The following is a 25,560-nucleotide window of genomic DNA, read 5'->3' as shown; positions in this document are numbered from 1 at the left end:
GTACATTTTTCTAAGAGTTTTGACAAATGCATAAAATTATATATCAGTCACACCAGTATATCAGGCAGTTCCTGTACCCTAAAAATTCTCCTGTGAGGCTGGTTTCTTTGTAGTCAACAGCTTCTGCATCTCCTAACTTTTGCTATTTTAACAATGTCATATAAATAAAATCATACAATGTGTAGCTTTGGGGTTCTGGCTTCTTTCATTTAGCAAACTAAATTTAAGATTCATCATGTTGTAGCATACATTAATAGCTCATTCTTTTTTATTGCTGAATTATATTCGATTGAATGGCTACACCATAGTTTGTTCACCATTCACAATTAAAGTGCATCTTGTTTGCTTCTAGTTTTTGGTAATGATGAATAAAGTTTCTATAAACATTCATGTACAGGTTTCTGTGTAAAGATATGCTTTCAATTCACTTGGGTAAACAGCTAAGAAAAGGATTGCTGGGTCATATAAGTGTATGTTTAAACTTATACAAAAGTACCTTCAAACTGTCCTCAAAAGTGGCTGTACCTCTGAGCATTCCCACCAGCATTGAATGAGAATTCCTGTTGTTCCATATCCTTGACAGCATTTGCTACTGCAAGTTTTGCAGGGTTTCTTTGAGGGGCTGGGGTGGGGGGATGTTTTTGTTTAACAAATTATAATATGTGTGTAGTGGCATCTCAGGTAGTTTTAATTTGCATTTCTGTAATAACTATTGAGCATCTTTTCATATGTTAATTGGATAAAAATGTCTGTTCAGATCATGTGCCCATTTTTAATTGGGTTATTTATTTTCTTATTGTTGAGTCTGAAGAGTTGTTTTTATATATTTTAATTATGGATATAAGTCCTTAATTATATATGTGATTTGCAAATATTTTCATTCAGACAAGGGCTCATCTTTCTATTCTCTTAACAGTGTCTTTCACAGAGCAAAAGTTTTTAATTTCAATGAAGTTTAATTTATCAATAATTTTTCTTTTCCTTTATGGATCATGTGTTTGGTGTCATATCTAAAGTCATTGCTCAATATAAATTAAATGGATTTTCTACTATGTTTTAGGTCTATGATATATTTTGAATTATGTGTCAAGGAGTTTGTTTTTGTTTTCATTTATCGACAACCATGTGTTAAAAAGACAACAAATGCAAAGACTTCATTTAATTGACTTTGTACTTCTGTCAAAAATCAATATTTGTGTGGGTCTATTTCCAGAGTATCTCTTCTATTCCTTGATATCTGTGTCTATAATTTAGTCAATACCACAGTCTTCATTGTTATGCTTTACAGTAAGTCTTAAAATTAGGTAGTGGGTCCTCCAACTTTGTTCTTTTCAGAACTGTTTTGGTTTTTCAAGTTCCTGTGCTTTTCTATACATCCTAGAATCAGCTTGTCAATATCTATTTAAAAGCTTGATGGAGTTTTATGATTTCATTGAATCTAGAGTTCAAACTGGGGAAAATTGACATCTTAATATGGAGTCCTCCAATCCATGAATACGGTATATCTCTGTTTAGTTCTATCTTCTTTGATTTCTTTCAACAGTGTTTTGTAGTTCTCAGAATGCAGATCCTGCATTAGGTATAATCCTGTTAGAATTATACCTAAGCACTTCAATTTCTGGTGCTATTGTAAACTGTATGGGTTTTCTAAATTAAAATTCCAATTGTTCATTGCTGGTATATAGGAAATATTACTTTCTTTGTATTTTGTGACATTGCTAAACTCACTTATTAGGAGCTTTTCTGTAGGTTGTTTGGAATTTTCTACATAGATAACCATATCCTTTGCAAATGCAGTTTTGTTTCTTCCTTTCTAACCTTTATGCCTTTTATTTATTTTTCTTGCCTGTCTGCATTATCTAAGACTCTCAGTATGATGTTAAAGGAATGGTGAGAGAGGGCATGCTTGCCTTGCTTCTGAGCTTAGGGGGAAAGCATTCAGTCTTTCACCACTAAGTATAATGTTAGCTGTAGGTTTTTCAAAGATGGTCTTTATTAGGTTAAGGAAGTATCCTTCTACCTCAACTTTACTAAGAGTGTTTAACATGAATAGAGTTGAATTTTGTTGGATACTTTTTCTGCCTATTGAAATGACACCGAGAACAAATATGTATTTAATCTGTTAATAGGATGAATTTACATTGCATTTCTGGAATAAGCCCACATGATTATGATGTATTTTCATTTTTATATACTGCTGGTTCTAATTTGCTAATATGTTGTTAGGGATTTTTACATATATGTTCATGAAGGATTTTGGTCTGTATTTTTCTTTTCTTGTAATGTCATTGTCTGGTTTTGGCATCAGAAGAAAATGTTGATATTATAAGATGACCTGGGGAGTATTCTTTCTTCTATTTTCAGGAATGTGTAAAACTGGCATTATGTTTTCCTTAAAGGTTTGGTAGAATTCACTAGAGAAAGCCTCTGAGCTTAGGGTTTTCTTTTATGGAAGATTCCTAACTTTAAATTAAATTTCTTTAATAGATATACAACCATTGCAATTATCTATTTCTTTTTGAGTTAGCCTTGGTAGTTTATGTCTTTCAAGATGTTCTTGAAAGTTATGTCTTTCAAGAAGTTTCAAATAGTTTTAACAGCAATGTAAACAGAGCAGAAGACAGGATTAGCAAACTAGAGGACATTTCAAAAGAAAGTAAACTAGAAAGAGAGAGAAAAAAAGAATTAAAAACATCAAAATAAGCATAAGATACATATGATATACAGTCTAAAGACCTTATATAAATGTAATTGGAAATTCCAGAGGGACAGTAAATAGATATTGGGGCAGAAGCAATGTTTAAAGAAAGAATGAATGGGTTTTCCAAAACTGATGAAAGATATCAACCTAAAAATTTAAGAAGCTCTGCAAACTTAATGTAGACTTGATCCAAGAAAATTACATCTAGGTATATCATAGTACAATTACTAAACACAAAGTTGAAGAGCAAATCTTAGTTGCAACAGAGGGGGGAAACCCCACATTACTGCAAAGGAATGACAGCTGACTTTTCAACTGACACAAATGAATGGCTTCTTTAAAGTGCCCAAGGAGGGAATTCCCTGGCTGTGCAGTGGTTAGGACTCCACTTTCACCGCTTTCACTGCCGAGGGCACAGGTTCAATCCCTGGTCAGAAAACTAAGATCCCATAAGCCATGAGGTGTGGCCAAAAAAAAAAAAAAAAGTGCCAAAGGAAATAACCACCAACCTAGAACTTTATAACTTTATATCTAGTACACCCTACATAGAAGTAAAACCATGATGTTTTCAAACAAACAAAACTGGAATTCAAAGCCAGGATAATAACATGAAAGAAAGTACTAAAGGGAGTTTTTTGGGCAGGAGGAAAATGACTCAAAAATCCAAATGGGAATATGGAATTGCAGGAAAGGATGAAGAATAATAGAAAGGGTAAATATGTGATTAAAATGAATAAACATTACTATGCAAACAAAATTAATTGGTTGTGTGTTTTATATATGTAGAATCAAAATTCATGATAATAGATGTTCAAAAGAAGATGTGGGTTAAAAAAAGAGTTAAACGTTTTTAGGTCCCAACATTACTGGGGAGGTCAACAAAGAAATAATTTGTTATATATGCAAGTTGAAATCTCTAGGGAAATGAATAACAGAATAGTAAAAAAAATGTATAACAAGTTAATAAAAAGGAAATGGATAATTAAAAAGTTACTAATCCAAATAAAAGCTGCATCAATCTACATAAAAATTCTAGATTTTCATTATTGGAAAAAAAATCTCATGTGCTATTCACAAGATACGCACTTTAAATATATTGATAAAAAGCAAAGGATGGAAAATATACACCATGCATATACTAGGGAAAAGAAAGCTGCTATAACTATACAACTAGTAGACAAAACATACTGTGAAACAAGAGATATTACTAGAAACAAAAAGGGAACCTTTACATAAGAGGTTTGTATCGTAGTCTGAAATCTGTATCCAACTAACAATTTGGCTTCAAAATACATAAAATAAAATTAACAGAACTAGAAAGAAAAACAGACATATTCACAATCATAAAACTTGAAACTTTCATGAAATTTGACACCTACCTACCACTATACAGAAAAAAATAATTCCAACAAAAAGCCTTTAGAAGAAAACATATGATAGAATCTTGAACTAGACTGATGGAAGAAATTTTCACACATTGAGGTATGGGGAATCATTCTGGCTTGTACATCATTTGGCTTGAACTTTATGCTAACTAGAGCCAGCAGTCTTATGGTCTGTCAAATGTACATTGTACAACTGCTTTAACTAAAAACAACAACAACAACAAACAACAAAAATGCACTTTGCACTTACCAGACTGTTTAGAATGTCCACTTGGAAGATACGGATAAATGTGGGCCCTTTCTATGACACTAATGCTAGTACTCCTTCGAAGATGCGGTTCCCTTCTCAGACACTGTGGTCATGCTGACTCGCTGTGTATGTGCTAATCAGTCTCTTTTGAAACTTCGAAGGACTGTACCCCGTCATGTCTGATGTTTGTTCTTTGTTCTAACAAGATATGAAACTGCGGTTCAGGCATCCAAAATGGAGCCAGGTGGTCACTGTGGATGTGGTTTCAGACACGTTCCTGCATCACTAAAACCTTGAAATTTTCTTAACTGTATCAAACTCAAGGATACCACCAGCAGTTCTCAAAACAACATCTGCAGCAGCAGCCAGCTGCAATCTTAAGGTCTCAAGGTCTCCCCCGTGACTCTACAGCCATTTCGGACCCTAACCAATCCTTACTTAACTCATCTATCTAACTGTAACTCTGCGGTTTTTGCTGATATAAGCCTCCTCCACTTTGTAGTCTGGCAGAACACAATTCAAGTGCTTCTCCTTCACAATTCAAGTGTCCTCGGCTATAGTCCTCAGTCTGGCTCTAATAAAACTCTTTTCTATTCCTATTTTGGATTGTTTATTATTTCTGTTGACAAGACAAAAATTGTAAAAATGCTAATAAAAAAAGATAAATTTGATTCATTGTACTTAAGAACTTCTTTTCATCAAAAGATACCATTAAGAGAATGAAAAGGCAAGGCACAGAGTGGAAAAAGAAAAGTGCAAAACATATATCTGACATATCAAAACTCAATATGGAACTTTAACAAAACAAAAAAAGAGACAACTCAGTACAAAAATGGGCAAATAACTTGAACAAGTACTCAGAAAAGAGGATATCCAAATAGCCAATAAACATATGTACTAGTCATCAGGAAACAGCAAATTAAAACCATGATGTGATAAAACTACTTCTCACTATCAAAATGCCAAAATTAAAATACACACACACACACACACACACACACACAACCTATCAGTGGTAGTGAGGACAAACTGAACTCACACACGCTGGTAGTGGGAGTGTAAACTGTTAAAATCACTTGGAAAAGTCTTTGGCGGTATCTAGTAAAGCTTAATGTTTACACACTCTATGAGCAATTCCACTGGTAGGGACATACCCAAATAAAATGTATACAGTGTTACCCAAGGATACATAAGCTGTTCATAGAAGTTCTAAAATAGCTCAAACCAGAAACAACCCAAATGTCCATAAATAGAGGAATGCATAAATCAATGGTAGTATTTTCACACGATGAAACACCATGCAGCAGCAAGAGTGCAGAACTATATAACAAGATGTCTGTATTGCAAAAATGTCTGAATTGAAAAAACAAAATGAAATAACTAAGAAAAAAAGGGAAAAGACATGGTTGGATGTCATTTGTATAAAGATCAAAAATATGCAATACTAATCTTGCTATTAGAAGTTAGGATAATGTTAACCCTGGGAGTAACAGTCACTGGGACTATCTATATTACACTTTGAAAACAAATTTAATTTAAAATCAATATGCATACAGAAACTTTCAACAGTACAAACTGATGTCAATGTCACATAATCCAGTTATATCCCCAGGACTAAGCTTGGTGTCCAACATGACTCATGATAAACAATTGTTTTTAAATTAATGACTGAAACAAGAAATCAAACACAAAAAGAATAATATACTGTAATTATTTCCCAGCTGTTGTTCATATATATGTTTATTTGCCTTATGTCAGAAAGTATTCTCATACTGATCTTCTCTAATATTAAACCTGATAAACCTGACCTCTTCTTTTCCTCTTTTAAGTTTTAATTAACAAAAAAATCAGCTGGGAAACTTCTCCAAAATACATATGTCTCATCCCGTCTCTCGTTCTACCATTTAATCAAATTTGTTTGCAGGAAATGGAATTGCTTTATTCTGGGCGACAAAACAAGGGTTCCCATATTTTGAAGGCTGTGAAAAAATGATCATAAAGTCACTACTTACTGACTCTTTATGAGATAGTTATCACTAACATTTTTTATAGTTCACATGATCTGTGTCAAACATTTTGCATAATGACTCAGGTCAAGCAGGAAGTTAGATACATTGCCTTTAGCAAAACCACTGACTTCCATTAAATGGAGGTTGTATCTTTTCTATTCCTTCCCAGTGATTAAACTTTGCGAAATTTAATCATCTTGGGTGGTTTTCATGCCTAATTATAAAAAGCCTTCAAAAGAAAAATTTAGAAACTAACATATAAATGTCTCTGATGAGCTTGATGTGATTTCAAGACATTCTTTACCCGGTCATGGATCTCATCGCAGTTTGAAGGTGAACACCAATCAGAATGGAATCTGTAGGCATAAAAAACAAAGGTGACTTGTAGCCAGAGGGAGAGAAAAAGTAAATCTTTCCAAATGCCAGACACAGAAAGTTATTTTTTCTTATCTCTATGTGATAACATAAAAAGATTAAAATAACATATTTTCTTTCTTTGACCGAGGACGAGAGGCAGATATAAAATCAGGTACTAATTCTCAACTGTAGTATTAAGTCCTCACAATATGTTCAATTAACAGTCTTAATAATAAAGTTTGACATGCTTTGGGGAGAGCATATCTATATATCTGACCATTTTAACAATTTCCATACATAATTCTTTAGAGGTTTATCTTTAAATAAAGATATAAATTTTTATATTAGAGCAATAACTCCACCTATAGTGCCTTTAAAATTAGTTCTTATTTTCCAGTCTTGGAATTAAACATGTCAAAGAAGAAGGAAAGCAACTATTCCTCTTTCTCATGCCCTTCCCAAACTCAAAACTGGCACTTGTATAATTAAGCTACTTTATTTGTTTTATACAAGTAATAATGAAAATTTCCGCATCCATCTGATTATAATGCATCTACATGACATATTCTTGATAATTCCTTTATAAAGGAATGAGTACTAAAATGTTAATAGGTTGCTTAAAACTTTCTAGCTCCCAGTTTGTTCTTACAAAGTTATAATTTTATGTGTTTACACAAAGTATAAACTGTTAAGCAGGATAAATGATTTACATAATCTGTTTTAAAGAATGCAATCAATAATGGATGATCAACTATATATAAATTTTAATCTCCTGCATTTGTAATAGGAAGTGTTGCTGCATTTATGGAAATATATTGGCAGACCTTGCTATTTGCTACATATGTAACACATCTTGAAAATCAGAGACCCAAATATGCAGCTCCAAGAGGATCTCTTCAATGATACTACGAGAGGATCCACTAGTCTGTGCTGTGGTATAAGAAATGATTACCTAGCAATCTAACTCCATTTACAAAAAGCAAAACCTTTAGCATGATTAAAAAGAATATCAGCTCCTTTTAAATTAGATTTGCTATTATTTCTTAGTCTGATTTTAGTAATAACTCTACAAGCTAATATAAATTATAAGTCATAATATTAATATTTATACTTTAAGGAGAAAACTGCTTCTGAAATATAACACTTACAATCAAAATTGAAACCCTTGTATGGTGTGCTAACCCTATTGGAGATATTCTTTAAATAGGCTTAAAGCAAAAAGGACTTTCAGTATAAATAAATTCATTTGCTTAGAGTCACTGATAAAGTTTTCAAAAGTCTGTTTATTCATATATATGATTAAGGAGTCAGCTTTTTACAGCAAGCTTAGAGGAAAACTTATTTAATTTTAATGAATATTTACCCAGATAAACTAGAGTTGTATGTTCTGTCATATTCCCAATTTTGCCTGGGACATAAAATCTACATTTACATCAGTTTAAATTGTTTATCGATTCCAATGGATTGTATAAACATAGTATATTTCTCGGTGACCTAAAAGCCAGATCAGAGAATGTCTTATATTTAAAGATGTGGTACTGAGTGTGCTAAAAAGAACAAAATGTTTTTGTTCCTAGTAATGTCTTAAAGACATATTGTTTGACATAATTTACTTTCTTCTATAGACTAGATCTAGATCTTCTTTAGAAAATACACTCAAAGTAGAGGTGTTCTACGTTAGTGAAAGTAAAAAAGTTTATTTACCCTAGAAAGTACCCCAATAAAATTTTATTAACTTATTTAGATGTATTCAAACTAAATTGCCATTATATTCTTTTATTTTAAAAGTACCTCAAATTTCCTCAAGTCATAAGTAAAATATGTAATGTTTAATACTTGAATCACTGATATCCTTCTGGCAAAGAACTTATTTATCTATATCTACTATCCAACATCAAAATAAATGTGTAAATGCTGTTACCTACGCTAAACCATCCCCTGCATTGAAATATGAAAAAGGGACAGTTGACTTTAGCTACCCTCAATAAAGAATTTTTGAAAATAGCCTCAGTGAAGAATTTATCAACCTGGCTTCAAAAGCTGGGACAATTATATACAAGGATAAAATAACACAAGACTAAAATTGATATTTTACTATAGTAGTAGACAACTGGAGAGTTCTGCAAAATATGCAAAAAGGTAGAAAAATAGATCAATATTTATAAAAACATATCCAAGGAGATACAGGTAAAAAGAATTCTTGAAAACCTACAGATATGGCAAAGAACCTAATCAAGAAAACCACAAGTGTTTAATTCTAAAAGTAGGGAAAAAGAGTGTAGCACCAACTGAATATCTGAACATCTGAGCAGACACGGAAGTCAAAGAAAGTCCCTGATAACTGAGACGCAAGTTATCAGACTTCAGTAGAAAAACCTCTCTTCAATAGTTTCTCTTGAACTTTTACAGCCTATAGATACACAGACATATATCTCCCTATTTAAATATACAGATGTATGTATGTATGTATGTATCTATCTATCTATCTATGTATCTATCTATGTATCTACCTACCTACCTACCTACCTATCTATCTGAACTTGATCTCCATAGGCATAATTCTAATACACTTGAAGCAACATTCATCAAAATTCCCTACCTCAGGATGAGGGTCTCTAGCATACTTTCATATACCCATTTCGAATGCTTACAGGGCTAATGAGGAAACAGATAAATCTATCTGTTCAAGACAGAGGCGTTTTAATACAGTTTCCAAACTGATATACTCTTGTTTGAATCATTAGTTTTGAGATGAACTTTTGATAGACTCTCTACAGCTAATTTAAACTTTCTTACTTATGCCTGATAGCCCTAAGTACGCTGTAGGAATTTGGTGTGCTACTTTAGCTTTTTGATACCATTTGTAAAGATAGGTTTTATTTCTATGTGTCGAAGGCATATCTCTTAGGTTTTCAAATTTCTATAAAATTTCTTAAATACCCAGGGTTGGGTTTTTGGTTTTGTTTTTTTAATTTATGACAACTCTTATTTTCTATGTTACCGTGAGGGAGGCAAGGAATTTCCAATTTGGATTCAACAACAACAAAAACAGATGAAGAGGAATTATTTCTTTCACATTCAAATTATAACAAGTGTCTAACTTTGTTTGCCAAAGCATTTTTAGAGGGAGAACTAGAATCTTTACATAAGGTTAAGATAGACAGATAGATTAAGATTCTCTTGGCAAGTTGGGGGTAGGTAATTAGAGGAAAATAGGCGCCATGTACCAATAATATATAGTATCATCAATATCACTAAAAGGAAAATATAATCTATGCTATTTTTATACATAAGCCATGACTATAATATTAAATCTCTATGAATCTACTAAAAACAAACTATCATATACTCTATTTTTCACTTTGGGAACTACAAAATTTAATTAGGGTTAAACTGACCCTAATTAATAAACTCACTAATAGTTAATAAACTCACTTTGAAAGAACTGGGCTGGGGAGGAGTATCTAACATTGTATAATATGCAATATGTTCTAAACAAAAACAATTTAAAGTAAGTCTCTTAAAATCAGATTATCCCTTTATGAATAATCACATCACATACATAATTACTGCCTGCTCTTTTCTAATGACGATTATTCAAAAATTTAGTACAGAAATAGAGACCAAGCATTACCTTTCCCTGAGAGAAGCACGATTTAACACAGGGCTTGGAGAATGCTTCGGCATTGTAGAGGGTGCTGAATGAACGAGTAAGGTCCTGGATGAATGCTGGGGCTTGCTACATGACCTTGAACTCAAATAGTCATCACATCTTTCCAAAGAGTCATCGAAGTCTCTCCCATGAGGTGTTCTGATGACCTGTTTAAAAATTTTATATATATATACATATATATATACACACACACAGGATATATATAGTGACATTATACACACACACACACACACACACACACATACCCTTTGTAAAAGTAAAAACATCAAATATAATGCCACAGCTATATTTGAAGGTAAATTTCAGAATGTAGCAATCATTACTACCACTATATGACTAGACATTAAATACATCTGATTATTCATTCCACATGTCCAAAATCTACAGAACTTTATCAATTCCGATGGCTTTTGAGTAGGAATAGGGTAAAGGTAGGGATGTATATATAAAACAAAGGACAAATACACATGAACTAATGATAGTCTAGTTTATCTATGAGGCCAAACAAAACAGAATTCTAGTCCTCATACTCATTCATTGCTTCATAATAAATCAGGGTAGATAAATGAATAAATTCCTACCCTTGTAGAACTTATATTCTAGTAAAATTTACATTCTAGTAAGGAGAGAGAGATTTAAAAACACACACCTGGAGTCTGTCATACAGAGTGAAGTAAGTCAGAAAGAGAAAAACAAATACCGTATGCTAACACATATGTATGGAATCTAAAAAAAATAAAATAAAATAAAAATGGTTCTGAAGAACCTAGGGGCAGGACAGGAATAAAGACGCAGAAGTAGAGAATGGACTTGAGGACACGGGGAGGGGGAAGGGTAAGCTAGGACAAAGTGAGAGAGTGGCATGGACATATATACACTACCAAATGTAAAATAGCTAGCTAGTAGGAAGCAGCTGCATAGCACAGGGAGATCAGCTCAGTGTTTTGTGACCACCTAGAGGGATGGGATAGGGAGGGTGGGAGGGAGGGAGATGCAAGAGCGAAGAGATATGGGGATATATGTATATGTATAGCTGATTCACTTTGTTATAAAGCAGAAACTAACACACCATTGTAAAGCAATTATATTCCCATAAAGATGTTAAAAAGAAAAAAAAGACATTAGGTAAATACCAAGGAAATCTGAGTAAATTAAGGACTTTAGTTAATAATAATATATCTATATTGATCCGTTAATTATAACAAATGTACCATACTAAATAAGATGATAATAATATGAGAAACTGGGTATGGAGTATATGAGAACTCTCTGTACTATCTTTGTGTTTTTTATGTAAATATAAAACTGCTCTTAAAAAAAAAAAAAAAGAACTGCCATTTTAAAAAAAATTTAGAATTAAGCTATGCTAGGTAAAATTTTAAAATTTAACTTGCCCTTTTTCTTACATTTATTTTCTTTATGCTTCCAATCCACCAATGTTCTTTTTGTTACATTTTTGTCTTATGGTTTTATCCCATAGTTAAGGTATTGTTTTATAATGTACATCCCTACTATATCATGTACATATCACAGAGAAAGTGGATTAGTTGTGTTGTAACACACAAAAACATCACCCTTGGGCAGACTTTTCATACCAGGCACATCTCATAGCCCCATCCTTTGTTGGTTGCCTTTGGGTTCCTATTCCTGACCCAATGGTGTCTGGATGATAGTGTTGACTTAACTCAAAACATGGTGACACATGGCTGCGTTTTCACTAGAGGCCAGAGATATGGCAGTTATCTGGTAAACCTAACCATCCTAGATCCTGATTAGGGTAGACTTCAAACCCTCTTTTGTATTGACCCAGCTTTCTTATCTCTTCTCTGGCATATATTCCCTGCAAATACTATGCCAATGTACCCAAGACACTAAATGCTTCTAGAAAAAAAAATTAAATTAACCATATAGATTGGTTAGTTTTATTATGAATTTATTATTGTCAGTATGATATGGACACTCAAATTACTTTGACATTCTCTAATGCCAGCATCCTCATTGGAATTAATACATCCTTCCCATAACGTTCTTTAAATCCTCTGACACACTGTCACACAGATGTTTCTAACATGCTACCTCTGTTCTCCTGTGAATCTACTGAGTCCACACATGTATGCTCCCTTCTATCTAATCTCAGAAGTTTCTTCAATCCAAGAATAACACCTACCTCCATCTGTGCTTTACCCCCATTCTTTTTCACATCCTTTGAACTTCCCTCCATTAATTATTAGCATGCTATCTGTATTTCCAGCTTCTTCACTTCAACTGGCTCCCAACTTTTAATGCAATTCATGCCTGATCTCTCCCATTTTTATCTGTCTTCTTTTGTACATTAAAAAAACTCATTGAAGGTGCAGACTAAACATATTGCTGCTATTTTTCTACCTTTCCTGTACTTATAATGTTTCATCAAAACCTACTCTTCCACAACTTATTTTATAAATCCTGTCCTTTCCTCCCAGTTCTCATACTACTTGGCCTCTGCAGCATTTGCCACTGGTCAGTCCTCTTTTAGTCTTCTCTCTTGAATTTCTCCTTCTCTGTTTCCTTAGTCACCTCTTTTCATGGTCTAGTGGACATTCTTCATCCTTCATCTCATCACTGAAATCAGTGGCTATTCTCCAATGTCACACTTTCTGCCCCTGTCTCATGTACCTTCCCTTTGGTTGATTTCCTTTGCTTCTGTTATCAAGTGTACAGTAATCTCTGAAACACTTATCTCTGGACAAGACTTAGCTTTCCAAGACTTATCTCTGGAAATCCAGATCTGAATACCCATTTCTCTGTTAGGCAGCTCTATTTGGATTTTCCACATGTAACCAAAACTCAGTAAATTAAAATTTTTTATCTCCACCATGCTCTTACCTCTGCTATTCCAGATTTCATCATTATCTTAGACCTAAGCTAAAAATCCATAATTCATATTTCCACAACACCAAGTATGGTCCATCTCTTTATTCACTCCAGAGCAAGCTGTTTATGGGCAACATAAATTTTAGAATTCTGCTGTCTTGAAATCTTAAATAAATTCAAGAAAATATCAATTCTATCAATGAAAAAAAAAAAGAAAACTGAGATGATTGATTGAAAATTTAGGGGACCTGTCAGATCAAATGAAAGAATTGAATAAATTAATAAGTCTATAATATCATTTAAATGGCATTAGACATAGGAAAAAGTAGAATTGGCACTGGCTTTATCAAACTGACAACGTAACGTGCATAGTTTTGAACTTGCCCAAAATATAGTGAAAGAGTTAAAAATTCTCAGAGTAGAAAAATTATTGAAAGACAAAATAGAAGAAAAACTTTCCTGAACTAATGAGATACATCACGGGGGCTATTATGAACTAGCAACATTAATTAAAAGAACAAAAACACCACAAAAAAAAAAAAAAAGAGAGAATGAGAGAGAGGAACTGAATTTATTTAACGAATATTTAACTTCCAGTCACCATGTTAAATGTTGGGATTACAACAGTGAACACAACGAAGTTCCTGCCTTTATGAGCTTATGTCCTAGCAGTTACTATCAACGAAATATTTGACCTTTTAAGAAGGTCAATTTGACCTTTAATCTTTCTCAGACTCATTTCCCTTGTATGTAAAACACGGTTAATAACAGCTACCTTATGGATCTTCTGTCATTTATTTAAAGTATCTTGCAGAATGCCTAGGTGTGTGAATTAGTTATACAATAAATTAAGTCCTTTATTATTAAGACACCACTCCAACACGGCTTCTTACTTCAACACTACCACAATTTTCACTGTTTTCCAGAATTACAGCAACATATGGTGAGCCAGCAGTCAGCCGAGAGAATCAAGCTTTCATCCCAGAACCAAACAGCATGTAATTCAAATGACTCAGTTACAGTCCCAAATAACTGACCAAGAAATATGTGATCCAGATTGAATAAAAGAAAAAACTGAAAAGTGCTCTATTGTTAGCTGTTCACAGAGACAAAGTAAAAACACAGTGAATGTCAAAAACAAGATCAAAGAGGTCCATGACCAACAAATACAAGTGTATATATTAAGAGACTGATAGAAAAGAAAAAAAAGTGCTATAATGCTGCTTCTAGAATTATATCCAAATATGAGCCACTTGGCTTATAGTAGAGAGATTATTTTCTCTTCATTAATTTCAATGCCATTTGAGTCATGCTGGCTGGCAGACCATTTCATATTTTGTTTACTAAAATTTCTCCACAAACTAGTCAGCAACACTTTAAATAAAGCCTCTTCTAGGTGACTACAACTGACTTTTTTTCTCTTTATCAGAATATTCACTGAGAATCTCTTGAACAACATGTTAGCTAACACACAGATCTAGACAGGTACAGGGATTTGAACTCACAAACCAGTTGAGACAGGGTATTAACACAAAGAAAACTGACAGTGAGATATGCTAGGTGGCAAATACATCCTAACGACAATATCTGCAGAAGGACATTTATAGACTTCTAATGGTCTAAATGGTGGAGGTGGATTGGAATCAAGGCCATAAGTAGAGAAAAGGGGGAGATAGGGCATTCCAAGTAGAGGAAAAGGCACAAGGAAAGATAAACAATGAGTACAGTCACTTGGCTAGTTCTGTAGGAAAGTAATCAGAGAGAATATCACAGAGGTGGAGAGGGGCCCACTGTAGAGAACCTTGAATGCTGCAACTCAATACTACCCGACATTTATTAAGCATCTTCTATGTATCAAGTACTGAACAAGGTAGGAGACAGTAGTCACAGGTAAATATAACAGGTGACCTCAAAGATATTACAATCCAGAATGAGAGACATGAAAAAACAAGTAATGATAAAACAATGAGGAAGGAAGTTAGAACTAAATAGGTATACAATAAGTAATTGTGCAGTGGGGACACAGCTGGGATGTATTCCTTCCATGGAATTAGAATAAATATTTGTTTTGGAAAATTATTTATCTAAGTGGGGAACAGAAGGTATAATAAGGGGGTAAGTCTTTGATAAGAATCCACTTCAGATCTTCAACCTTAAAACTCAGCTTAAGAAACGTTTTCGTAGCTCTTGTGAGTTTTCCATAGGTTGCTTATTCACTTCCAAAAACCAAATGGAATGTTATCTCTTTGGCTCATAACAGAAGAGTTACATTTCTTGGATGACTCCTCAAGAACCCTGCCTTAGAGTGTTCAAAGAACAGGGTTCAAATCCCTGCTTGTTATGTGACCCTGAGCAAGTCATGTACTCTAAGTTTTCATTTCCTTCTCTATAAACTGGGGAAATTATCTTACAGGTTTGCTACAGAAAATAAAGGAGACAAAATTAGTACAAACACAAAGAGAGGGCTCGAGTTATGAAAGACAACAGTATTTATTTCCTCTGTTGACAGCAACCTTCATATTTCAGCATAAACAGGTTTTTTTTTGTTTTACATTTACGGAAATAGCTCTTTAAATGCCATTTCTAAGATCTCAGAAATGTAATAATTCCAATATTGCAAATGTTGCAATGTATCAAGATAAAATCTAATATTTTTAAACCAATCTGAAATTGTTACAGGTAGAAAAGAAAATTTCATACACCAAACTCGTAATTATATAAATGTAATGTAATTAAATGACATACCTTTCAAATATGTGATACATAATGGTTTGGTTATACCATACTTATGAAATAAGGTTCCTGAAAAGTTGTTTACACAATAAGTTCATAAGTTAAATAATATTTATGCCCATGAAAATTTTATATTTATAGGAACTTCAAGGTCAAATTAATGGAAGAGAGAACTACTAAGTATAAATAGGAACCAGGAAATTCACTTATCCAACAAATATTTGTTGAAAGCCCATTTAGTGCCTGGTACTATACACCATGCTTTAAAATTTCTCCTTTGTCATGGGACATAAAACTTAAGAAATAAATAAAAATAATTCTAATGGAATTTGCTGGGAAGTAGTTGAGAATGAAGACTATAGGAAAGAAGTGCAGTAGAGGTACTATTTTCAGGATAGTAAGAACAAAGCACAGCTCTGATTCAAAAGGGAGAGAAGCAGATATTGGCAACTGAGATCAGTTTCTCAATTTTGCTGAAAACATTCCTTTTGAATCCTACTGAAGGGAATGATCCATTCCTACCTTATCCAATTTAAAAATACATATGCTCAACTATCTGGTTTGGTTTAAGGAAGATGTACTTTCTTTACACTGAAGAAAAATTTAGAAGAAATTCCAAAATAATGCAATGAAAATGATAAGTAATTCCTAAGTATGTCCATCTTTAGGGGGTAGGGGGAAATTCCTCCCTTCTTAGACCACTGTTCAATGCACTTATATAAATAACTTGTTTAATCCTCACAATGACCCTATGTGGTATTTTTATTACCTACACTTTACAAGAGAGGAAACTGAAGCAAAGTCAAACAGCTATTAAGTGGTAGGGGTCCCAGGCCAGTGAACTATGAGAGATCCATGGCCGAAAAAAATGGAAAATTCCCACAGCCCAGGCCTCACAGGATGCCTATGAGGAAAGTTCCACAGAAGATGCACTAACAATCTGATTTACTAACAACCCAATAAAAAGAGCCAAGGAACAAACCGACAAACTGTTCCCAAGGAAGAAATAAAATATCCCCCAATTAATTTTATGATGTGATCATAACATTGCTACCAAACCACTAAAGAAAAGTATAAGAAAGGTAATTAGAGACCACTCTTACTAGTGACCATATGTGAGAAAATATCTTAAATAAAATATTAAATTAAATTTAGTGATGTTCAAAAAAAAATACAACATGATTAAGCTGGGTACATTCAAAGAATACAAGAATGGGTTATCAATAGAAAATCTATTAATTCACTATAGAAAAATCATTATCAACTCAATAGATGCTGAAAAAATTATTCAATAACATCCAACATCCACTCATAATTTAAAAATATACATACTTTGCAAACAAGGAATTTCAAAGGGAACTTCCTTAACTTGCTAAAGGATATCTAACAAAACCCTACTGCAAATAACATTCATAGGTGTGAAACCTTCGACATGATCTTATCAAAGACAGGATCAAGACAACAGAGTATTAGTTCATGCTGCAGCATATCAGGCTGCATTGCAAGAGCAAATTAAGTTTGAAAATTAGTGGCTTAACATAATAAAGGTTCATTTTTCCCTGTGCTTTATGGTAATACAGGTTAGCAAGAGAATCACACTTCACAAAATTGCCCAAGGACCCGGGCTGATGAGACAGGCTGAACAACTTATAGCTGTACCATCTAGAACATAAGACCTCATTATCACTATAACAAGAGAGAGTTCATATCAATTCTTCTATGCTGCACCCTGGAAGGGATCCACATAATTTACATGTATAGTCCATTGGCTGGAACTAGGCCCCATACACCTGCAAGAGGGCTTGAAAATATGGGAGAGGACATGAATAGCCAATAAACAATAAATGTCTCTGCCACATCCTGATCACCACTTTTATTTAACAATGTATTGAAAATCCTAGTAAGTCAAGACAAATAAATAATTTGAAAGGCAGAAATAAAATTCATTGTTTGTTGAGGATATGGTTTCCTCTATTAAAAAAATTCAAGAATATCTAAGACAAGAATGTTATACAAAAATGTATTGCAGACCCATACATCAGTAAAACACATAAAAATGTAATTTTACATAAAAGACCACTTACAATGGAAACCAAAACTATAAGGTTTCTCGGAATAAATCTACCAATGTGTTAACACATTAGTGGAAAAGTGTATACAACCTTAGTAAGACATGTGAGAACTGAGACCACCTACATTCACACGGTTTAGCTAACAGAACAAAAACCTGAGGCCCATCCACCTCAACATGACTTTATCATGAGTTCCGGGAAATTCTTGCCAGGAAAATAATGCTATAAACCAGTAAATAGCTTCATTATTTGCTTCAGGAACTTCCCATAAATCATTTGCCTGAACAGCAGTCTGCTCAGTCATCAATCAGCTCCCTTCTCAAAACAACAGATTCTTAATCTGGGCAAACAGTCCCCTTCTTAGGACAAGGCATCACTCAATAGGACAAATCCCTTCCCTATCAAATACCTGTTTATTTACCAAGACTTGCTTTAAGACTCTAACCTCTGTGTCCATTAATCCTAGACTTTTATATCACAAACTCTGCTAATTAGATTCCCTCATTAAAAGCCCTACCTTAAACTACTGGAGCCCAGACCCCAAAACCCTATAAATATCTACCGTTAACCTTTCGGAGATACTATGAAGACTGTAAAGGTGGTGCTCTCCCTTACTGCATAATCATAAGCTCTGCTTTGCTTGGTATCAACAGATCATTCAGTTATCATGGTGGTCCTTTGGTGAGTTGGCAGTTGACAACCCTGGAAGTCCAATAAGATCCAAACAGACCCTCCTGGCTGCCACATCTAAGACGCTCAACTTAAATAGAAATAGCTTTTTCCTCCGAGACACTTGGGCCTCCCTCCTGGGGGTCTCTCTAACTACAATGGTGCTGTAAGTGAATCTTCCTGTTGAAGCTGGACTCTGCTCTCCTTTTGTTAAAGCTCCCAAATGCTGAGTTACTTTGTCTTGAAGGAATGCAGAGCCCTTGTCATTATCTGGTCAAATTTGAAAACTTGTAACCCAGGCGGAAATCTATCTTATTACTAACAATACTAATATGTCTCTCTCTCTTTGTCACTTTTTGCTCTGAGTCTGTAAGAGGAAGTTCATAGAGAAGTAACAGGCATTAGCTACGAAAGCTATCCTGGAGCCAGACCTAAGGATTGACAGGTTCAGATGTTCTAACTGAACCATTTTATACCATTTTAAAATCCTTAGTAGAAACTTTGCCCTGGGCCACTTGTCAGAATATCATAAAAACTTTCCTCAGTTTCATCTTCTTTTTTTTTTTTTTGCCATGGGAGAAAATGCCTCTGAGAGAAATCACTACCAAACCTTCCATCTTCCTAGAATTACAGATTTATCAGGTCTCCAATTTAAGAAACCAACCACTAAGTTGGGGCCCAAGACATAAGGTGTACAAGCAACATACGGACCGACACTGCCAGACTCTTATGCCTGTGTTTCAGGTGAGGCCCATGCCCCCTCCAAGTTAGATTCAAACTTTCCATCATCTTACATATATTTATACTACAAGTTAAAATTTTACACTTATTGTTCCAAATAGCATAATTTCACTAAGCATATTTTAGAATTACAGTGGCCACTTTGGATGGTTTTTTATATGAACAAAACTGTTCATGTGAAAGATGCATTAGAATAAAAAGGAGCAAAATCCTACGCATCCAATGGTCTGCACTTCTTAACTGGCCTAACAAAAATTCCAACATATTTTTGAGTCCACGAATTGCTTCCGTAAAAGATTTGTTGGCCAAGGTAAATTTTTAAAAATGTGAAAATGTAAAACTATGTCTCGTTTAGATACCCTCACATCCCACTGAGAGAAATGGCTTTTATCCCACTATTTCTTATTTCCTGTCCTATGCGCCTCCATTACCTCAGATCTCTATCCTTCTTTCTGTCTGCTTTCATTCCCATCTGACCTGCCAGAAACAAAAGCTCAATGACTTCTTAAAATTAAATCCCCTTCAGAATACATCAAGTGCCATATGGTTGATTTTTAAGCTCTGATCTGTTTCTGAGCTGAATAGTCAGACACTCTCCAGCATCTAAACAAGATAACCAGGAATTTGCAGCAGAATTTAGAGTTCTGTGAACTTTAAACTAGCCTTTGCACGTTTCCTATCCCAATAAATGGTGTCATCAAACACTGAGTTGTGAAAATTAGAAATATAAGTCATTCTTAACATTGCATGGCTAAGCCCCTTCCAATGCTCTCTGCTTTCAAAGTTTTCCTGCCTATTTTTGCCTAGTTCCTGAAATTTAAAAAAAAATGCCTGGAGATATTTTTATTGAGATTTTGTTAATTTTTGAATTACCCTACATAGAAGAATATCTCTATGATATTGACACTCTTTCTCTAGGAGAACATAGTATATCTTTTCCATTTGTCAAGTCTACTTTTCTGTCAGCATTAATCCTAAATATCTGTGTAATATCTCCACTGCAATCGACCTCCATTACTATCACCCCAATCCAAACCATCATCATTTCTCACATTGACTATTCAATAGCCTACTAACTTGTATATTACTATCCATTCTTTTCCTAGTCCATACTACAATCAAGAGTAATATTTGCAAAGTACAAATCCAACTGTATCATCTTGTTGTTTAAAATAATTCCATTTGCTTCCCATTTTACCTAGGATAACTATCAAAATTCCTAACATGGCGAAAAAGATGTGATCCCTATCTACTACTCCAGCCTCAATTTATATCATGCACCTACCCATGTCTTTCACTCCTAGCAACACTGGTCTTTTAGTTGCCTAGCCACTGAACCTTTATAAATGCTACTTCCCCTTTTCCCTTGCACATGTCCTTCTCTCCTTTTCACACAGTAAATTCTTATTCACTTTCAGAGCTCAAGAGCAATCACCAGTCCTCAAGATCCTTTTTCCATTCTCCTTCACCAGATCAAATCCTCCTAATATATAACTAGTCCAAGCTAGCATGCATGTCCCCCATGATATTTATCACAGTTCCAAGTATATATTGATTTTTGTGATTTTATTATTACCTATCTCCCTCATCATCATGAAATATCCATGAATTCAGGCAGAGATAGTTTCTAGTTTCACTAATTTTTTATTTCTAGCATAATAGAGTTTCAGTCATATCATCTTTCCTAACAGTAAGAGAGAAGTTGGAAGTGGAGAGGGACAAGGCATTCTAGATGTGACAGAAGAAATGACTAGCTTTCCATCACAACTCATCTTTCCCTCCTCCAGAGCAGAATTACTGCTGAGAAGCAATCCTTGCATCTAGGTGTGGCCATCTGATTAGTTCTTGGCAAACAGAGTGTAGGTAAAAATGTTATGTGTCAATTCCAGGCCAAGGTTTTTAAGAAAGAGACATGCCTCTTCAGGTTCTCCTTCATTTTCCACCATGTGAAGAGGACAGTAAAGCTCTAGAGTAAGGCAAAGGCACAGAATGGGGTCACTGCACGGAAAAATAGTATGCAGATTAGAGGCACCCTAAATTAACTATTATGTGAATAAAAACTAAATTTCTATTATATTAACCTTCTGAAGTTTGTAGGTTTATTTCTATAGCAAATAGCATTACCCCAAACAATTCAGAAATCAGTATCTTACTGTACTGGTCTTAACATAGACCTAAATATGCATTGGCCTGTAAGTCAGGAGCAGGAAGCAAGGGAATGGATACTTGAGGATTGAAAATTTAAGATCCAGTAATGCAGTAGCAAAATAAAACTGTGGCCTGCAACAGCTTGGAAGATAGACCACATAACTTTCAAGCTTATTATCTCTAGGAAAATAGCTGTAAACGGCAAGAGATGTAGTGTGTGTTGGCTTTTACTTATACTGAGCAAGGGATTTCAAGAATGACGAGCTCAGGAGAGATTGGTTTGAGAGCAGAAATGAAATAGTATAGAAAGATTTTAGTAATCGAGGGCCTCTCAGGGCCAGAAAAAGTGAGTGCCAACTGCGTGTGGACACAAAATGTAGAAGGTTAAGACAGAAAAAGGCTTTGAGCTTTGAACAAAGGGCCATTAAAACTTTTTAAACAGAGAAACGAAATCCTAAGACAAAAATCAGATTCAGGAGGTTGCTTCCCATCTCAGCCTACTTCAAAGGGCCTCAAGGTAAGCCATTAAAAGGCATAAGAACTAAAGAAATAAATCAGACTTTAGAATTATATTTAGAGGGAAAAAAACAACTTTGTGTGTATTTACTGAAACATTAAACTGACTGGAAGCAAATAAATGAGAAGTTGATACTTGCCTAAGTCTATATTGCCTAAGAAATCAAGAACCTGGCCTTTAAGAGCCTAAGTCTATAAAACAGCTCTCAGGCCCCAAAACTTTTTTTTTTTTTTTTTTAAAGGAATTACTTTATTTTTATTTTTTATTTATTTATTTTTGGCTGTGTTGGGTCTTCGTTTCTGTGCAAGGGCTTTCTCTAGTTGTGGCAAGCGGGGGCCACTCTTCATCGCGGTGTGCGGGCCTCTCACTATCGTGGCCTGTCTTGTTGCGGAGCACAAGCTCCAGACGCGCAGGCTCAGCAGTTGTGGCTCACGGGCCTAGTTGCTCTGCGGCATGTGGGATCTTCCCAGACCAGGGCTCGAACCCGTGTCTCCCGCATTGGCAGGCAGATTCTCAACCACTGCGCCACCAGGGAAGCCCCCCCAAAACTTTTAACAGCAGGAAGTGGGCTAGAAAACTATGCAGTCCCAAGAGATCAAATCCTCCAAACCCATTTCAGAGAGGATAACTCACTGCCATGTAGGATAATAAATGGACATTTATTATCTGCCCTAGCTGCAGGGTAGAGTCAGGGCTCATGGAGAGTAAGGTCTAAGAAAGGACATTCCTCTACTATCAGGGCAGCGGGGCACCTGCCTGTTAGGTTCACAAAGCTTGCCCAGCAGCATTTATCATTGCTGTAGACTAGTAACTGCTCTTCATTCTCTATTTCTCCCTTTTGCAAATAAGAGCACCATTTTTTTCCAGTTATCCTATCCCTGCTCTAACAAAACATACCAGAAATGAGGTTCAGGTAGAGTGAGAAGGTGAGGGAGGGGAGAAGTAACTTGTCTTGGTTCACAGGTCACTGGATCACAGGGAGTCTATCTGGATCTGGTTTATCCAACACTCAAAGATCCTGAACTTCAAGCTAGATTCAAGGGGAACTTGAATGATGGAACTTCAAGTGATTTTCCTGGAAGAGGACAAAAGTATGTTCTGTGTGAGGGAAGAAAGGGATATTTGGTAGCCAGACGGGCAGACTATGACAGATATGGTCAGTGGTCTACTAAAATCTATGACCCCTCTTCAGTGGAAAACAGCTGCCTAACTAGGATCTCTATTTGCTAGCCACCTTCCTCATCTTGCTTCTAAATGTGCCTAGTTCTTGTCAATGGAATATAAGAAGTGACTTAATTCACTTCCAGGCTTTTTTTTTAAAATTAATTAATTAATTAATTTTTGGCTGCGTTGGGTCATTCATTTGAATGTCTAGCAATGAAAGGACAAAGAAACAGGGAACAATAAAGATATAGGGAGGCAGGTTGAGAGGTGTGCTCTTTTTCTGAGAACTTTGTATTTATAGAACAGCTGATTATAATGCATCCAGGGTGAAGAGAGGTGACTTTGGCCAAAAGAACAGCTAATGACCAAGGAACTAGAAATCTTAAAGAGGGAGGGGGCAGATATAATAGGTATGAAGTAGGAAAAATAGAAAATAAATATGTTAAATAGCCATTATCCCTCAATATATGCGCGCTCCACTCAAGCCAAACCAGTAGTTTTCCCCCCTGCCTCCAGGACAATGTACTTATTCTAAACTCCAAGGCTTTTTCATGTTGTTTTCCTTCTAAGACATTCTTCTCTCTCTTTCCTTGCCTCTGCAGAATATACTTCTCAACAGAACTCAGGCCAAGTCCCACTTTTCTAAAAAATTTTTGCAAGCACTCCTAGTTTCATAACTCTTCTCCTTGTAGAAATCCTATAGTGTTCCACTACCAGTTGCTATATGCCTATAAGAAAATAGCCCTTTATTTTTTTCATAGAAAAGACAGCACTGTTCAATGCTGCATATGTATTTCTGTGAAAATCTACCTCTTCAATACAGAAATAATCCTGTGAGCTCACTTACCACCCACAGCCTTACAAAGGTAGTATGAATGATCAACTTCTACTCTAACTCTAAAAGTGAAGAATACAGAGGTGAGGGTGGGTGGATATTAAAGATGAATAGAAGTGAAGCTCTTTTAAAGAATTCATTTAGAAAAGAGGATTCTAAATATATCACCTACCTTTAAATGGACCAGTCAATGTAGAATTGGATTATCGTTACCTTAGGATAAAGATTAGTGTCCTATAAACTTTATACCTTTCTCTCCATTCTATACTTTTGTATATTTGGTTTACTTGTTTTTTCTTCATAATCCACTCATACAACACACATATTTTAGGAATCCACACTGTATATCAGACAATATCTAGCAATTGTTAATAAGCAAGATCAATAAGATCCTTGCCATTCTGGAACTTACAGATTAGTAAAAAAAACAAAGATGCAAATAAAGAAGAAAATAAATAAAACTTGTGAAACATGACTTGAAGATAGGCTTGTCGCTTAGGTATTACAACTAAGGTAGCTTCCCTGGGCCCCATGCAAAACAACAAACATTATGCTTCTGGATGCGTGTGTGTGCGTGCACATGCATGCACATATATATTACACAGATCAGTACCCATGCATGTGTTTGAATAAATTCCACATAACAGGGTAGGTCTGCACCAGGGGAATTATGCCAGGCCCACACTCCTCTAGGGACAGCCTTAAGCAAGGGCACGACCCTATACAAACGCTATACAAGGAACGGTTGTATTCAAGTGCTATATCCACATCTATACTAGTAGTTCTCAAATGCCAGTCCTTGGGTAGACAGCAAAATAGTTGCATAAGAATCACCTGGAAACTTGTTTAAAATAAAAATTTCTAGTCTACAGTCTCAACAATTTTAATTTAGTAGGCCTGGAATAAACTTATATAAAGTTCCACCTTGACGATTCTGACACTCTGGTAGATCTGGCCCCTTATTCACACGGTGCCTTGGCTTGTTACTTAACTGTTCCATATTTCTTTTATCACAATCAAAGCATGGCAAAGAGCTATGCTGTTCAGTGCCAGTAAGCATGGGATAAATTGTTTTCAAGTAAATAAACAAAGGTACTATAAGGAAAGCTATGTTTTTTGTTTTGTTTTGTTTTCACAACTATGATGCCTCTTCTTATTAAGAAGCTTACACTTAGGGACAGAAAAGAAAAACTCTGGGGCAGTACTTCTCAAAATGTAGAACATGAACTACTAGTGGTATAGCAGATAACTTAGTATGGTACCCAAAATGAATTTAGATGATACACAAGATTATTTTACATAGCACATGGACATACACTAAAAGATACTGAATCCCAAAAGAAAAAATATATTTTCTTTTCAATTCTCTTTCAATCAGAAATCTTCAGTTAGCTATTGGTATGTCTCCTATACCTGTCTATCATTGCTTATCTCATTTTAAGAAAAAGAGAAC

The 25,560-nt window shown here is 34.8% G+C and overlaps 1 protein-coding gene across 5 annotated transcripts in view; it reads right to left on the bottom strand.

Annotated features, from left to right (window-relative positions):
• Positions 1-25,560, bottom strand: part of SPATA6 (spermatogenesis associated 6) — a 140,886-nt gene that overhangs the window by 38,739 nt on the left and 76,587 nt on the right. For 4 of the 5 annotated variants that reach the window (XM_061186608.1, XM_061186609.1, XM_061186612.1 and 1 more), the window contains 2 exons: positions 10,337-10,521; positions 6,602-6,701 (listed from right to left, as the gene is read on the bottom strand). In XM_061186608.1, coding sequence (XP_061042591.1) covers positions 6,602-6,701; positions 10,337-10,521 — 285 coding nt within the window. The remainder of the gene's footprint in view (positions 1-6,601; positions 6,702-10,336; positions 10,522-25,560) is intronic. The other variant, XM_061186611.1, reaches the window with a different exon arrangement.

This window comes from Eubalaena glacialis, chromosome 3 (genome assembly GCF_028564815.1).
Source record: "Eubalaena glacialis isolate mEubGla1 chromosome 3, mEubGla1.1.hap2.+ XY, whole genome shotgun sequence".
NCBI lineage: Eukaryota > Metazoa > Chordata > Mammalia > Artiodactyla > Balaenidae > Eubalaena > Eubalaena glacialis.
This window is presented reverse-complemented; position numbering and strand designations above follow the sequence as displayed.